At 41.6% G+C, this 16,539-nt stretch overlaps 1 protein-coding gene across 5 annotated transcripts in view; it reads right to left on the bottom strand.

Moving 5' to 3' along the window:
- The window catches only part of lrp8 (low density lipoprotein receptor-related protein 8, apolipoprotein e receptor), a 54,953-nt gene extending 38,745 nt beyond the window's left edge, over positions 1-16,208 (bottom strand). For all 5 annotated transcript variants that reach the window (XM_041278458.1, XM_041278460.1, XM_041278462.1 and 2 more), the window contains exons 1-2: positions 16,028-16,208; positions 15,115-15,234 (exon numbers count right to left, since the gene is read on the bottom strand). In XM_041278458.1, coding sequence (XP_041134392.1) covers positions 15,115-15,234; positions 16,028-16,094 — 187 coding nt within the window. In that variant the 5' untranslated portion in view covers positions 16,095-16,208. The remainder of the gene's footprint in view (positions 1-15,114; positions 15,235-16,027) is intronic.
- Between the last annotated feature and the right edge of the window lie 331 nt (positions 16,209-16,539).

Genomic DNA, 16,539 nt, shown 5'->3' with positions numbered 1-16,539 from the left:
ATGATGAATAAAGGGCACTGATTTCTATGAGATCTCAGCAGATCATCGCTTTCCAGTTAGCGGAAACCAGCCCGCCGAATCGAGTCCACTGCAAATGAGAGACGAGCTATGTACATGTAGAAATATTTCAATGGATAAAAAGATCAGATTGATCACAAACCAGCAGCAGAGGCAGACAAACATTAGCACGCAGTGAGGTCATAATAAGTCTCTAGTCAATAAAGATCAATAACCAATCGCAGAATCATATTCACCTGATCATCTGTCATTAGATGATGTGGCTCTCCACACACTACACACAGTGGCAGGTTTATGAGCCCTGTGCACGGAAAATGCGTGTTTGTGGCTGGGAGAGGTTTAAAATCTCCCTGCCAAACTAAACAGTTAATTATTTTATTGTTTAATTATCGCCTACACCTGGCTGCTACTGTAAATTAGAGCCAGGTGCAGGGCATTAAAAGGAGAGCAGACAGTCTGCTCAGGGCTGCTGTGTGAAGAAGCCCGATTGATAGTGTGCTCAAGCGTATAAAAAAAAAAGAAAAAGGTACTGTGTGAAGTGTTTTTTGTTTAAAAAAAACTTGTGTTTTTGTTTTTTGATGCAAAATGTCTCTACAGAGGGGACGGACAACCTTTCTGTAGTTTGGAGTCTTTTCAGAAGCAGACCCAAAGTTAGCAAGCAATGGTAAATAACCACGCACAGCATAAGCAAGGACAGATAATGGGAGAGAACACACTTGTCTGCAGGACTAACAGAACAATACAGACGGGAGGAAGGACTTCCACATTTCAGATGGAGTCGAAAACAGGATCTTATGTATTTTTTTTTTTCAAATTATAAAGCCCAGACACTGTCCTCCCCTAAATCACCAGCCAAAGGCTGCTGTCAAGCGATAATGTGTGCTCAGCAACAGGGGGGGGGGGGGTTACAGGGGGTTACTGCAGTTCACAGTGAAAGAAACTCCAACACAGAGGATCAGCAAGGACATCTTTCACTCCCAACAGCGGTGCAAGGCCAACTAAAAGCTCAGTTCTTTGAAAAATGCTTTAGCTTGCATGCAACCCAATTAATTTGTGATTTTCACATAATCACCATTAGGAACTAAATTTGTTTTTTTTTTTATAAACGAAGCAAGCCTCCAAGTTCACGTATCCGAAAGCCATCACACACACACGTATTCCTTCTTGCAGTACTGGAACGACCCGGGGTCTGCTGTAACTGCCTTTGGGAAGGTTCTGGCTCAGGGTCAGCAGTTCAGTGCAGCAGGTGTTCAGGGACTTCAGAGACGGGAGAATAGCCACCAATCAGGAGCTCAGCTTGTTGCGCCAGTGTCCCCAGTTGCAACAGCGTTGGCAGAATCAAGGGACGACATGTTGCAACTTCAGGGGAGCGGGAGGCCATGTCTGGTGAATCAGAGGCATGCCCTAGGACACAGATAAGTAGTGGACTGCTGCTGCGGAGAGTGCAAGAAAGGAGCAGAAGAAACCATGGGGTACAGCAAAAGAGAAGCGGGGCTAGAGAGGACCACAGACTGCTCTTGTGTTTTGGGACTTTGAATTATTTTGTCACAGTCTGAGTAGCACTACGCTGTTCAGCTGTAGTTCTAACACTGGCTAGTAAAAGCAGCACACTCAACCTGCCCAGTGTCGGGTCCCGGCTTAATAAACTGAATTTGAGAACCTGGAAATCCTGTGTGAGCCGCCTTCATTTCCACACAAGACTACAGTACATTTACTGCCTGTGGGCTACATTCCCTTCTCTCCGCTACAAAAACAAACAAAAAAGGATAACGTCTTAATTATTAACAGAGTCTGAGACTATTTCATGTAAATATTTTAGAAAATAAAAAGCCATCGGCAATCCCTTTTAAGTTTTTTTTTTTTTACTGATCCTTTATTGAAAATAGAAGGGGTGTGTGCGCGCATATGAGGGGAGATGTTTTGTAGTTTTCTTCTGATGATTTTTTCCACTTGATCGCAATAGGTTTTAACCATGAGTATTGGTATTCAAGCTTCTATCAGGTTTCTCCCCTTCAAAAACACCAAAAAAAATGGGAGGCAAAATGGAGATGCACAGCCAGCCACTCGGAGATCAATCAGCCGCTACACAAACAACCACTCAAGGGTCATAAGTGATATGCGTTCTGAGGCAGAATGACTTGAACTGATGAGCAGAGAACGCAGGAAGGTTTGAATGTGTTAGTGTCACCTCCACAGCCTGCTTGCCACAAAGCTGATCTGTGAGAGCCATGCAGAACATGTGTTATTAATGTCCACTCAAAGAGCCCCCACCCCCAGGGTCTGTAGTGTAATTGAACACAAGCAGGCTCCAGCACACGGGCCTCCCAGAACAAGTGGGCTCCAGCACACGGGCCTCCCAAAATGAACAGCGGATTGATAGCCAAGGGGGGGGGTTAGAGAATAAGGAGCACTTTTCATTCATGCGAGCGAAAAATGTTTTTTTTCTCCGTCAGGCTGCAGGAGTTATTTGATGAAAATATCCTCACGTACCTTATTTTACTTTCACAGCTCACAGAATTCCTTTATATTCCTGTGTGTTGTTTACAAATTCTTGTTTTTGAAAGCTGAATATACACTGGTTTAGATTGACTGTTACGTCTTTGAAAAGTAGGCTTGACCCATTCAGAACCCAAGCCTGCTCCTAGTTTGTTTAGAGAAAAGCGCAGTTCATGGCAGCCTGTGGAGAGCTGCTTTTACCGAGTGGTCTCACATCACAAAATGCAGGTAACTGATCCATACCTGACATGCATTTCAGAAGAAACAGATAAATTCTTAATTGTAAAGTTAAGTCATATACTGCTTTTCACAACAAAAAGTATGTCAACCAACCAACACTGCGATCCCCTCAGCGTGTGTGCCAAGTAATGCCCTTTCCAAGTTCCATCGGACCAGGGGATTTTCAAGACATCCTTTACAGCAGAAACCTACAGTGTAGAAATCTGCAAGTCTGAACGGCCTGTAACTTGGACAGAGCTGTTTTCTGCCTCAAGATCACATGACTCTCAGTCCTTTGCTCCAGGTCACATTGCATCCTAATATTAGGCAGTGGAACAGTAAGTGCTAGTCAAGGCCATGCCCTTACTGTACTGTACACAGCACATGTTTCTCCACATTATGCAATGGCATAATCTACGGCTCTGAGACATTCTCATTCCGGAAGGAGAGTTTTTTTTTGTTCTTTTTGGTTTTTTTTCCTGTAAAAGTGCAATCATTTAGTTATGAAACTGGGTTTCCGGAAGATCAGTGAATGATCTTTTAAAAAAACGAAGAGAAATGCTTGGCACAGGACACGTTAGATCTCTTTTCTCTGTAACCAAAGAAAAAACAGGGCTGTCTTAATTACGGCACCATTTGAATCTTAAGTCATGAATCAAAGCGTTTTTTGGGGGGATGTTTTTTTTTTTCAGTTTTATCATAGCCAGTTACCAGCAGAAGACAGACATCGACGAGGAGTTTAGCTTCGATATACTTTGAAAAGTCTTGCAAAATCATGTGAAGAACATAGGCCCTTATTAACAGCACAGCAAGGAGCTAATGCAGCTGCCTTTGCTGCAGCTCCCTATAGTAACACCCTTATTCATTTTAATGATTTATGCATTTTTATTATTCTGTTATCCAATTTAATACAGGCAAATAAAATGTCGCCATACCAGCTGGGAGGACTAAAATAGACCTCCACTCCCCTTGTCTACCCAGTCACCTCTCTGCACCTGATAAATTGAACTGACGGATGTGAAGAAGCTGCTGCACCCAGCAGGTCTAGCACTGCACCGGACCAGTAGGATGAACTATTCACGGAAGATTGAAATAAAAAAAAACACTGAGAGCAAAGTCCACTGCTAATCACAGTCACTCCCACGCAGCGATTGTCCAAGGAGACAGTTTATTAAGAGCATTTCATTACAGCTTCAGAGCCAGGTCATCACAAAACGAACAGAGGCACAACTTAACTATACCTTATTTGATTTCCAAATTAATTCTGTTATCAGAAGAGCTTTTTATCATTTGAGAATATGTTGCCAGATTCAAATCTGTTCTGGATGCGAGGGATTCAGAGATGTTGAAACATGCATGGATTATTATTGCTTGATTATTGCAGTTCTTTGTTTGTTGATGTACCTGCCACTAAGCACAGAAGGATCCAGCTAGTCCAGAACACAGCTGCCAGACTGCTTTCTCATACTCGTCAGTCTCAATGCATTACTTCAGTGCTCAGGTCCTTAAATTGGTTACCAGTGATCTACCAAATTGATTTCAAAGTTGCTGTAAAAATGTATAAAGCCCTTCATGGATTAGGGCCATCCTACCTCCAAGAACTACTAGCTGGAGCCAGTGCTTTTTGCTGTTGTGCTCCTCGGTTACTGAAACACTGGATTCTTTTAAATCTAAATTATAGAGAACAGCTTGTAATATTTACTTGTCCCACTCCCCCTTGGCATTGGCTGTCATGTTGCGGGCATCTCCACCCTTTCAAAGAAACTGTTTAAATACCAGAACAGCGCCACGCCTGCAGCAGTGACACGTCTGCATGTCAGAAATCAGCACGAGAATGCAGTTATCTTTATTATTATTATGCAATCTTCTGAAACAGGGAATTCATCTTCATTGCAATAGAATCTAAACACCCTGCATGCTTCAGATAGTTTCTGGTTCAGTAAAGATACAGCATCATCCATAACCATTAAAAACTCAACAGTGCTGATTAAGAAAGACTAAGAGAAACTCAGATTCAATGACAAACGTTTGGAAAACACAGAGAAAGACTTCTAGTTGAAATGTTTGTCATTGAATGTCTTTCTCAGTTCAGTAAAGGTTGCATTCAGTTCTGCTACCCTGGATGAAGATCACCAGCGTGACTCGAGCGGTTTAAAAGGCATTCAAATCTCTTTTGATGTCAAGGGAAATCTACCTCAACCCGCTCGCAATCTGCAGCCTCATACCCATAATGCACCATGCTTTATATTACATACTGGCATCAGAAGCCGTCCGCTAATCCCCCTTTATTAAAAAGGACCATGAATAGAAGCCTCCATCAATGGAGCCAATCCCAGCAGATCTAGAAGGGTTGTATTGTTCTGTGCTGTGTCTAAATCTAATCAATCATTTTCAAAGTATACAGATTAGGGGGAGGACTGTACTGTATAGTTTAGTGTCAGAAACTTGGCGATGCTCTTTCTCAACTTCAACATGTAATGGGCTGGAGAAGACAACTTTGATGAACTTGGTCCGTTTAACCAGCCACCATATTACCCACTAGATTCAATCCCTGTGTTGCAGACATTAGGACCCCACATTAAGCTTGGATCTTCCTTACAGCTGCACATAGGATTTCAAATGAAGCAGTGGAATGCAGTATCTTCAACACAAGGAGTCAATCTATAGTGTTATAGCAGGGAAATGGGCTTCAAAGTGTTAGAATTACACTGCTCTCAAAGCACTGGTGATAAAGCCTGCAAAAACACTTTACAATAACACATAGACTATCATCACCCTCAACACAATTAATTAACAATTTCATGAAACATGTCTCTTTTTCGGGACAGTTTTTGTTCTACATCTAAAACCATTATAATTATCCAAGCTGGAGCAGAGCAAATCTCTTTCAGTCTTTCAGTGCAGAGAATCATTGCTTTTCAAATAAAATACTTGCTACCATCTGTCTAGCTCCCAGCATGGGGTAGTGAAGCCAACATTCAATATCCCTAAATTGTCAAAAGCTGCTAAAAGGTGCATACAAATTTAAAAACAGCTGGCATCTTCACTAGCGGGCCCTATTAGATAAAAAAAAAAAAGAGGAAGAAATCTGGTCATCTGTAAAGAGCCAGGAAAAAAAGGGAGCAATGCTCCAATGAGATAAAGAATACATTCTCAAATACACTAAATCACGTCTCAAACAGCTAGCCCAGAGAACAAGAGCACACACAAGGGGAGGTCTCTTCTGAGCTCCAATACAGAGTGAATAGGGAGCCAGGCTGGCAGGATCACAGAAGATCAGAGTGGTCCTCACACAAGTCACAGAGATTCATTAAAATTATCACAATCTCCCACTGTGAAATGCATTTCAAATGGACACTCTGTGTACTGGGAGAGAGAGTGATGAGATAGTCTATTTACCTGTCTCCCATGAAGTAGTGATGATTCACCCTGCTGGCCCCATGTACATCATTGACTTGTTTCTGTTGTTAGTGTCTCAAGCAGTTAAAACTACATTATTGAGCAATACTGGCCAACCTGACCCAGAGGATCTCAGAATTCATCTGTATACCAAGCGTGGAACCAATATCACAAAGCGATGGGTCTTTAACATCCAGAAACCACAAAAAGTCACCTGGAAATTGTCAGAGGCAAAAGTCATCTGGCTTACTAATTCTTCTTAGTCATTGTATCCATTGAAATAGCCCTTATTAGAAGGTTCCCATAGTTGCAAAGTGTAATGAAGCATAGTGAAAGCATGGTACAGCATAGGCAAGTGCTGTAAAGACCAGCGAGGTATGGCAAGGCATATTACCAAACCACGGTGAACTACGGTAAATGTATCGTAGAACCATGACAAACACAAGAGGGAAAACTGCAAAATGATGAGGATGTGCACAGACAGATAGAGACTGAAATGTGTAGTCATACTATAAGACTCATGAGAATATACAATACCAAGGATTAAAATTGTACTTTTCCAAATTAATCTCTAGAAATACATTTCAGATTCTCTAAAGGCTGTGTTACACAATCAATATAAGTTTGAGTTGCACTGGCCCATTGTCTTGCTCAGCTAACAAATGCAGTGTCCATTTCCTTGTGCTGAAAGACTACATGTTGATTTTCAGGTTTATCATAAGTAGGGCTGGGCAAATTTTGTGCAGCACACAGTCCCTCGCTATATAAAACTTACTTGCTGACATTTCATATCACAATGTAAATGCAAATTCTGTTTGTTCTCCTCTAGAAAATGCTGAATCGTATGAAAAATGGTTCGGTTCATAGGTTGCAAACCTTTAAAAACTGGTCAATGAAAAAAAAACAGGAACTTCAACAAAAAAATAAATCTTGTACAAAAGAAACACATCAGGGCTCCTGGCTACTGTAACAGAAGTGGAAACACTGAAAATTTACAGCGTAACATTATTGCTCTCCTGACTTATTTTTAGATTTCTTATAATTATTCCTTAGGCTAAAGACCTAGACCTTTTATTGCTGCAGTACTCATGCATTACATCACTGAAATAAACGATCACATGTCAGAGTTACAGGCATTTCAGTCTTATGAACGCCATCCGTTCCCCATCTACCCTAGCAGGGGTCACTGATAGGCATTTCCAACTACAAAATCCTACAGCTACGGCAAGGAATGGGCCAGAAGTAGCATATCTTAAAATAACTCTAACTCCAAACAGATTGACCTAATTAGAAAAACATTTCCAGATTACATAGCCCGTGGGCAATAGCACCCCTCGCTGTCCTAGCTGTTCCTGGAGTGAGTAATGTGAGGAGTGGTTTATAAACTACAGCATTAATTAATTTCAATTAGCCATGTCCCCTCTTGATATCTCTTCATCCCCGCGGAGAAGAAAATCCCGATAAGGCATCAATCCCCAGAGGTCAGGGTGGTCTTCTCCAGCTTGCAGGCTTTGATACCAGCGACCTGCTCCAAGCGAAGCGTTAAGACTGATTGCACTTGCTTTCTCCCCAGACTACAGTGCAAACTCTTTCTCTTGTCCATGAGCTGTCTGCTCAGCCCCTCTTTGTGAATTCAATTAACTGTTTCCACAAAAGGCCCCAGCAACGCTGTTCACTTCCACCTTACCGCATTGTCTCCTCCAGTGAGCTCAGACTGGCTGTAAAGGTGTCTTTCACTGAATGCAAAAGCCAGAATTAGCACAAGACAGGAGGCTGGGGATCAGACTTTTTCAATCTCATTCACTCTCGGTTTTCAAGGCGGCTGATATGATAGCAGGAGTCGGACTCGTGTGTGTTCATAATGCAACTGCATGTTTTGTGTCGCATCTTACTCAGGCTTATCCCTGCACAGCAAACAGAGTTAAAACTTAATTAAGCTCAGACAATGGCAACTGCTGCCACCCCTGCACCACTTCACAGCTGCTTGTAAAATCTATCAATTAGATGCTTTTAACATGCCATAAATTGTGGTGACTGCATTTAAAATGTGAGGTCTTATATAATGCTTTGGACCTAGACCTCACCTTAGCTTTTACCCATCAGGAATTATAGTTGCTATTTAGTGCTCAAGTTCCCAATCACACCTACCATCCAGAGCTCAAATACATTGCTGTAAAACCCTAGAACACAGTCCAGCGTCTATCATTCTAACATACCTCAGGGATGGAAATTCAGCAAGACTCCCACTGCATAGCAGTTTGATCCCTTCCTGTTTTACTAGGAGTTTAATAAGACACACCTGAACTTGTTACCTATACACTGGGGCTAATCAAGCTGGAATGGGTGAAACTGATATGCAATAAGAGTCTTATATCCATCCCTATACCTTTTAGAAAATGCTTTTTCATACAGTACCAGCATGCTGCCCTTATGAGTGCACATGGCATTCCAAAAAGTTGGATCAATTAACAGCCTATGTTCATCTAAAAAAAAAAAACCACACATCTCTGCACTGGTCATGGTGGCTCTGCATTAAAGTACCTGGACAGTATCATACCTGAACAGCCTTTATCCATTAGCTGCTGGCTTAAGTGTTGAGTCTCTTGTCGCTATGGGTTTGGTTTGATTGGTCTTTAAGAGAATCTCATTAAAGTTCTTAGAACTAAAATGATAGGATCCCTTGAATACCGATCTGAACTTCAACGTGGCTTTAAAAATGTGTCTCTCAAAAAAAAAACCTGGCCTTTTGTACAAAGCGCTCAATGGAAAAGCATGGTAGCTACCAGCAGTGTCACAAACTAATCTGCGACTAATAGGATTTGGACTCAGAGGGCCCTTAATGACTGCATTATGGAGTTGACTGTAGTCAGGACAGGGGGAAAGGTGGAACGAGGGGAACACAGCAGGCATAATCGCACCGTCAGGTTAAACAGCCTGCTTCTGCATTTACATTACATTATTTCACATTGTTTTTAGCATCAATATTGGAAAACATGGAGGGAAAAAAAAAATTGTCTATTGTCCTGGAGAGCTACAAGACTGTAAAAAACACTTTGCCATTTCGACCTCTAGAAGACTGCTGTGCAGAGGTGCGTGAACATCCCAACGCAGGTTTGAGAACTGCCAGAGGATAAAACTTTGAATGCATGTTTTACTGAATCTCTTTTAATTGTATTTAAAGATATGACTGCATTGGCTTCTCATGAGACAGACAGTCTCGATGGGGAATAAAGTTACTTTCGCAAGCTGACACATTGCATTTAGCAGAAGGCTCTTGGTTTCATACCCTCTAAATTTGCATATTACATTTTATTATTCATCCGTTTAAATTGCTTCTGCGCAAATACAAACATAAGCCACCAGCATATTTTACCTTTACTTTTATTTTAAACATACCGAATGAGTCCATGGGTCCAGAAACTGTAATAACTGCTACACAACATATTATGGGATGAAACGGATTTAAAAACAACTATATTATGCAAATTGAGAGGGTATAACACAACGTATTAAAGGATCCTCATAACAAGAACAAGCTTTAAAAAAGGATCTGTTTGGACTTATTCATTTTATTCTGTGTATTATACGCATCACAGAGTTGGTGCTTGCCCAGTTGCTTATTTAATCAATTCTATAGCCTTTAGAAGCACTCGCCTATGCCCCTGGACAATGCATTGAAAGGCAGCATTTGCAATTAGAAAATGCCTCACCCAGCAAATCTCAGTGTCCTTTGAGAGCTGCTACAGAGAGAATAGAAAATATGAAAATAAAATAAAATGAATCAATAATGCTGCTCTGGGAGTGCAGACAGTGTCTGGTTTGAAAATCCAGCAGCCCCATACATCAATGGGGTCCGATCACGACCTCTCTCGCAGGTGTCTGGAATCTGGTCCATTTTCCACACCGATTCAGAAGTTGTATTGAACAGGCTTGTTAAAAGATCACATCATTTCAAACAAGCAGAACTTTTTGGAAATGCATGACTATTACACAAATCTTTACCAGGGTTCCTCATCAGTAGGTAAGGGTTCCTCATCAGTAGGTAAGGGTTCCTCATCAGCAGGTAAACACAGGTTTGCTGCCTTCATGCTGTCCATGTATTACTTTCTGTCCTGTTTGCACACTATAAAACTATACATATTGAGAACTGTGCAAGGGAACCACAGCATTTCTTACTGCACTGTTTGCACTCTACAAACTGTACATACTGATCTATACTATACATTTCCATTCAGACCAGTGGCTCTCCTCTCTCTGCTAATCTAACTTGGTCTTCAAGGTATTTTTGCCCCACTGCACTTCAGAAGCTTCAACTGAAATCATAGGCAATGTTCAATAAAAATCCCTGTGGCATTTAAAGGCATCACCCGAGTTATTGCCAATATTCAATACAAGCCTGATGCTCTTGGCTCTCTGCCAACGCCATCAGCTAAGTGGCCTGTCTTTATAGCCCAGCTGATTTGGTCTTATAAAACAGACAAGATAATACAATGACAGAGACAGAAACCAAGTTACAAGAATACACATAGCTACGATAAGGCAAGTCAATCAGAAATGCTGCAAGCCCAGAGCATTCATCTAGTAAGGGTGAACGTCATTTCAGTGCTGTTCTTTGTCTCAGCAGCTTATATAGGTGTGCGTGTGTGTTATAATCCAGTGTAGAGGAGCCACTGGCTTTGATGTACACGTTAACAATGGAACCGCACAAAAAAACGTCTTCAGGGCTTTCAGGTGAGATGATGGAAAGGAACAGTTCAACATTTGCAACAACATCCTTTTTTATAATAAAACTTTATATCCTGAACTGATCAGCCCCATCCTATTCTTCCCTTGTCCTGGCTCCCCTAAGGTAGCACTTCACGTGGATAAACAATACATGTGACTGACAAACTGTACAGTGACGCATGGAGGGAAGAGGCATTGTGCCGTGACACAGAAACACTTTCAGAGAAATGGGAAGATGAGATTCAGAGCTAGTGTGTGGGACTTCCTGCAGGCTCACAGCCGTTTCTCACATTGCAATGCTGCAATGCGCTGCTTTCCTGCTTGTTTTCTTGTTTTTCCTGTCCTGTTAAATCACAGAAATTACACACGTGGCATAATGAAGGTACTGTGTGATTAGCAGGGCTGTGAAATAACTGGGTGTCCAGACATTAGAGTCAGGAGCAAACAACAATCAGACAAGGCTTCTGTACCAAACGTAATGTTTTCTTCACACAATACAAGTGTATTCTTACATATCACCCTTCACTCCATGGCATCCCAGATCGCTGGACAAAGTAAAAAACAAAACAAGAGCTCACATGTGCAAAACACTCCAGCTACAACCACTTGCATAAAAGCACATTCAAAAAACGGTTTTCAATTTAGACTTGAAAGAATCCATTGTTTCAACCTGCCTAGTGTCAACAGGAATAGAGTTCCACAAACGAAAAGCACAGCAACAGAAAGATGAGCTTTTGGAACATCTAAAGGCTCTGCATTTTCTGATCTCAACGATCGAACAGCAATGGATGGAGTTAGTAGTTCTTTGAGATAAGATGCCCAAATCCATAAAGAACCTTAGAAGTTATTACAGCAACTTTAAAATCAATTGGGTAACTAGCTGTTGACCAGTGCAAGGACCTGAGCACTGGAGTAATGTGTTGAGAAAGCTGTCGGGCAGTTGCTCATGTTCCCCACACTCACATCATAAAACTAGAAGAGCAACCAAACCTTCAGAGCCCTACATCTCAATGAACCTGCTTCCTAAAAGCCACATATTTAAACTAGCATTCAAGACTGTTTGAGAAACGAATGAGGATTGATCACATATCGTTGCAGTGCAATGAAACAAGTGATTTAACATGAAAAGCATTTTGGATTTTGCTCCAAATCCTCAATCATACATATTGAGGAATGACATGTTCTTGTACTGTTGCTTTCCTCTTTGACAGAATGTTTTGGTACTAAAAGCTGCATTAGTCTGCATTTGCTAGTGCTTTTGAGATCTTAATAAAAGCTTTTCCTTGTTCATGTTTTGTAGTTAGTAGAAGCTTCTCATGTTACTAATGGTTTGCCAAAGGTCATCTCATTCTGATGAGAAAGTGTAGGTGGAGACTTATGGAAGAAAATACTGGCACATCAAAAAACAAGCCTCTACAAATAGCGCGCCTCTTGGAAATAATGAAATATAAACGATGCCTGTTGGAATGTGTGCTTGTGAAATGACACACTTGGAAGGAGTACTAGATACTTTGTTTTTTCTTTTTTTCCTTTCCTTCACACAATACCCTCTGCCACAGCCCTGCTTCAAACTGAAGATGCTTTGTTATATGTTTGAGCACCAGGAGGCTAGGAGATTGCAGGAGTCCCTTCTATGAAATTCACACTGTGATACCCCTCTGCAGCAATTAGTGTGCGTGTCTCTCTCTGCCTGTTTCAGACACCTTTCTAGTTCGTTCCAAATCACAGCAGTAAGAAACACAATGGTGCAATTCTAACACCGGTGTGTAAGGGACCATTCTTCAGTGAGATGCCACCTTAGATTGGAAGTTCATTTCATGTCAATCTGGGGACTTTAGTGTCACTTAAAACAAAGATTGCAATCCAAAGCTTCAGCTGCAATTCTGAACAATTTCCATTAGAAATTTTGAAGACAATGGAAATGATGTACTGTATTACAGTTCTTATTGTGTAATTACTGCCCCTATCCAGTGCGTGCTGGAGAAACAAGGTCATCTGCAATATAGAACTCTAAACTAGCCTTCAAAAAGGTCAGGAGCAGCTCCCAGTGTATATACTGTACTGCAGTGCAATATCATCAATGACAGCAAATAAATGGGCTTCTCTCCTGTAACTATTCCAAACAGCCTGCAGAACATTCTAAATGAACTCTTTAAAAAAAAAAAAAAAAAAAAAAAAAAAAAAAAGCTTGACAGGGTCTTCAAGTCTCTCTCTAGACTACGAACGTCGTTTTCTGGTTTTCAGCTGAAACTTGAAGTGCTCGTTCCAAAGTAAATGATCCATGATCCTATCAGGCCTTAGGAAATAATAGTCCCTTCCTCTTCTCCATCTGTGACAACAGAAAGGCTATCAGGAGAGAGGCATGGTATTTTCAGGTGAATCTGAAGCCATTGCGGCTCAAATTGAGAGCTGGTGACTGATGAATGAATGAGCTACAGGCACAATGGTGGACTTAGGAATGCAGTTTCAGACTAGTAACCTCAGAACAACGCTTCCATCAAAGCACTCCACTACACCAGCAGCATGCACCCTGTCATCTACCTGCCTACAGGGGGCTTCCGGTGGAGATCACACACACAGACTGAAACACACTCAAAAATAAATAAAATGCACATATACTCGTCACAAGACAATAAATCTCAAAATAGCGTGCTTTCTATGTGGGATGTTTCCATTGGAGTTGTGGAATAAACATGCTTGGCGTGATCTGCCGTTCTTCCTATACGAGCCCTGAAGCAGTGGAGGAGAGGGAGCTTCTCCTCCACTGTGTTACAGGCTGTCTGCCTTTTGCATCTAGGCTAAGGAGCACGGAAATGGAGTGCTTTCAATTTCTTTTTGTAGAGGAATCTGTAATTTTTGGATGAGACCCTTGAACAGCAGTTGCTCCACAACATCTCAAAACATCCCCCGCTGTTCCAATGCTGCTACTTCTGGGGGTGCAAGCGAGAAGCCAAAAGAACAGCTCTGATAGGAATTTGTCCCAGTCATTTTCCAGGGATTAGTGATCTCTCAGGAGGGGAGCCAAGCTCAGCAATGACATACAGCACACTTACTCTTCAAGAGCCTTCCAGCACTGCAGCCGTGCACTGAGTCCAACACCACAGTGTTGACTTGTTTTATTTCTTTGTGTATTTCAAATCCAGCAGAGTTTTTAAAAGAGAGGGTTTTGGTGTCAGTGATTATTTTTGAACAAGTTGTTAATAAAGCATTACTTAAAGTTCATTGCAAATGAATGTATTTCAATAGGAGGTCTTTTTCTCCAGCCCTCAGGGGAAGAGTATTCATTTTGTAGAAATTCTTCCGAGTCTAGTTGTGTAGGAGTAGTCATCTTAATGCAACGTAGAGCTGAACTGACTTGAGACAGAGGTGACTTCTGGCTTTATAACGAGTAAGCAAGGCTGCACGGGGTTCCGACATTAAGGCTACATACTGAACTATAACGAGTGACAGGGCTATTGTATTTATATTCCTTCCTCCTGTGCACCACTTTGCATTTTTACATTATAACGAGTGACAGGGCTATTGTATTTATATTCCTTCCTCCTGTGCACCACTTTGCATTTTTACAGTCGCTCACTCATTGAAGTAAGGAATTAACTGGTTTGGTTGTATCCAATAACCTGGTTTTAAGTAAGCTACCACCTTCACAAGTATGAAAGGTATGCCGTTTTCTGTTATATTTTCCAAGACTTGTATTCAGATACTATATATTCCTGCCTGCTATTGAGAAATGAGGTTTATGGTAATTTGTGGGTGTGTTAACTTCCCATTTTTTCAGCTCCCATTTGATTTGTCCACCACTACACCTACCCAATCTGCTGTTTTACTGCAGCCAAAGGCAAAAGAGGGTGCTGAAGAACCGTCTCCACAAACCTGTTTCAGAGATTGTGTGTTTACCTGGGAACCGGAACGCTGTTTGCCCGTATAAGAAGCCTGGTTTACTATGAATGCGCCAGAACGAACTATAGCAGCCGGGGCTCGGAGGAGCTGCAGGAAACGTGTGGATTTCGAACTATGACTAATCAAACAGTAACAAGGTCAGCGCTTGTTTCGGGTTTTAAGGACATTGCATTTGCTTTCTTCTGGATTCTGTGTGCATTTGTACCAAGCTGCGGTATACTGTTTGGAAACGTGCATGATAAACTGTTGATGCTCTGGATGGGTCATTAAAGAAACACCTTCCCCCGATATACAAACTGCAGTAAAACAACGCATTTGCGACAATGTAGCAACACATAGTTCATTTTTAACACTTACCACAGTTTTCTTCGTCGCTGTTGTCCGAGCAATCATCGTCATCATCGCATCTCCAAATTATAGGTATGCACCTTTCATTCTTGCATTGAAATTGTCCGTTTTCGCATTCAGTTTTAGTCCCTGCGTTAAAATAATGGGAACGGTCAATAAAAAACACTTTTTCATTTATTATGAAACACGCTCACTTATTGTACAGAGCGAGAGTCCTCTTGCGAGGGCTGTGCTGTTTACATGAACTGATATACACAACACTGATACACAATGAAATAAAACCCGTGCATCAGACAGAAGTGAACAGGCCGGGGCTGCACCTGCTATGCTGTGAATCCCCGTACCGAATCTGCTAATAGTGACAATACATTACATTAGACACACGCATTGACTAAACGCCCATACTGTACAGATACAACTCGCACCAAGGCACCGATATGATGTAATGAAAACACACACAAGAGAGAGAGAGATAGCCGATAGCAGGGTATATTAGATAAACTCCTTAAAAATGACAATTTCCACAAAACTATAGCAAGCATAAAACAATCCGGCTCACACAATCCATTATAATAAACACATACTAGACCCAAAAAAGGACGCTCTTCTCCAGACACACACATGTTTATATAATATATTCCTTTTATACAGTCTCTGTCAGCCCTGTATTTGAATGCAAATGTCAATGAATGAATACGTTAAAGTACCATACTCTGCTGGAGTAAAAACTATTTCATGAATATAGTAACACGATGTCTACAGTAGCTGTGTTTCGTTTCACTGCTTGCTGGAGCACAAACCCGGTATTTAATACAGTCCCACCACTACGACAGTGCATGCTAGAGAGAGCTCCACACAGCTCCGTTCACGCCGTTTCTTCTGGAATTTACATACTCAAGTTCAAGGGTAATTTTCAACCCACCTTTTGAAGAGTGCTGCTTCAGCAGTAGCAGCTGTACCAGTATTACTCTCCCTATAGCTGTCCACATTTCTTAAAGCGCTGTGTGTAATAATAATAACAAAGCGCCAGTGCGCCCGCTACCCTCCTGCAGCGTTGCTGTGCGCTGTGCTGTGCTGTGCTGTGCTGTGCTGGCTTCGCCTGCTTCTGCTCTCAGACAGAGCAATTTGAATTGGTGACGTTACTTTTATGGGCGGGCTGCTGCCTGCAGTAACGTAGCTTAACAGCTGTTGAAGTGACCTGCATTCTGCACGTATTATTACAAGAGCAATCCCGATTGAATCACCGAGGCAGAGACTTTCTTCTGATTCTGAAATGGTGTTTTGTGGAGCCTGCTCTGCCTCTCTGATCAATAGATTCGATCCCTGCACGGTGGACTGTATTGATTGTCAGATTGCCTATTTTAGTCTTTTATACAAACACGTTTTAATGGAAATTTCACGCATTTGTTATTTCCCTTTACCTTATAGCAGACA

Source organism: Polyodon spathula, chromosome 18 (assembly GCF_017654505.1).
Source record: "Polyodon spathula isolate WHYD16114869_AA chromosome 18, ASM1765450v1, whole genome shotgun sequence".
NCBI lineage: Eukaryota > Metazoa > Chordata > Actinopteri > Acipenseriformes > Polyodontidae > Polyodon > Polyodon spathula.
Note: the sequence above shows the minus strand (reverse complement) of the source record. Positions and strands in the feature narration are given on the sequence as shown.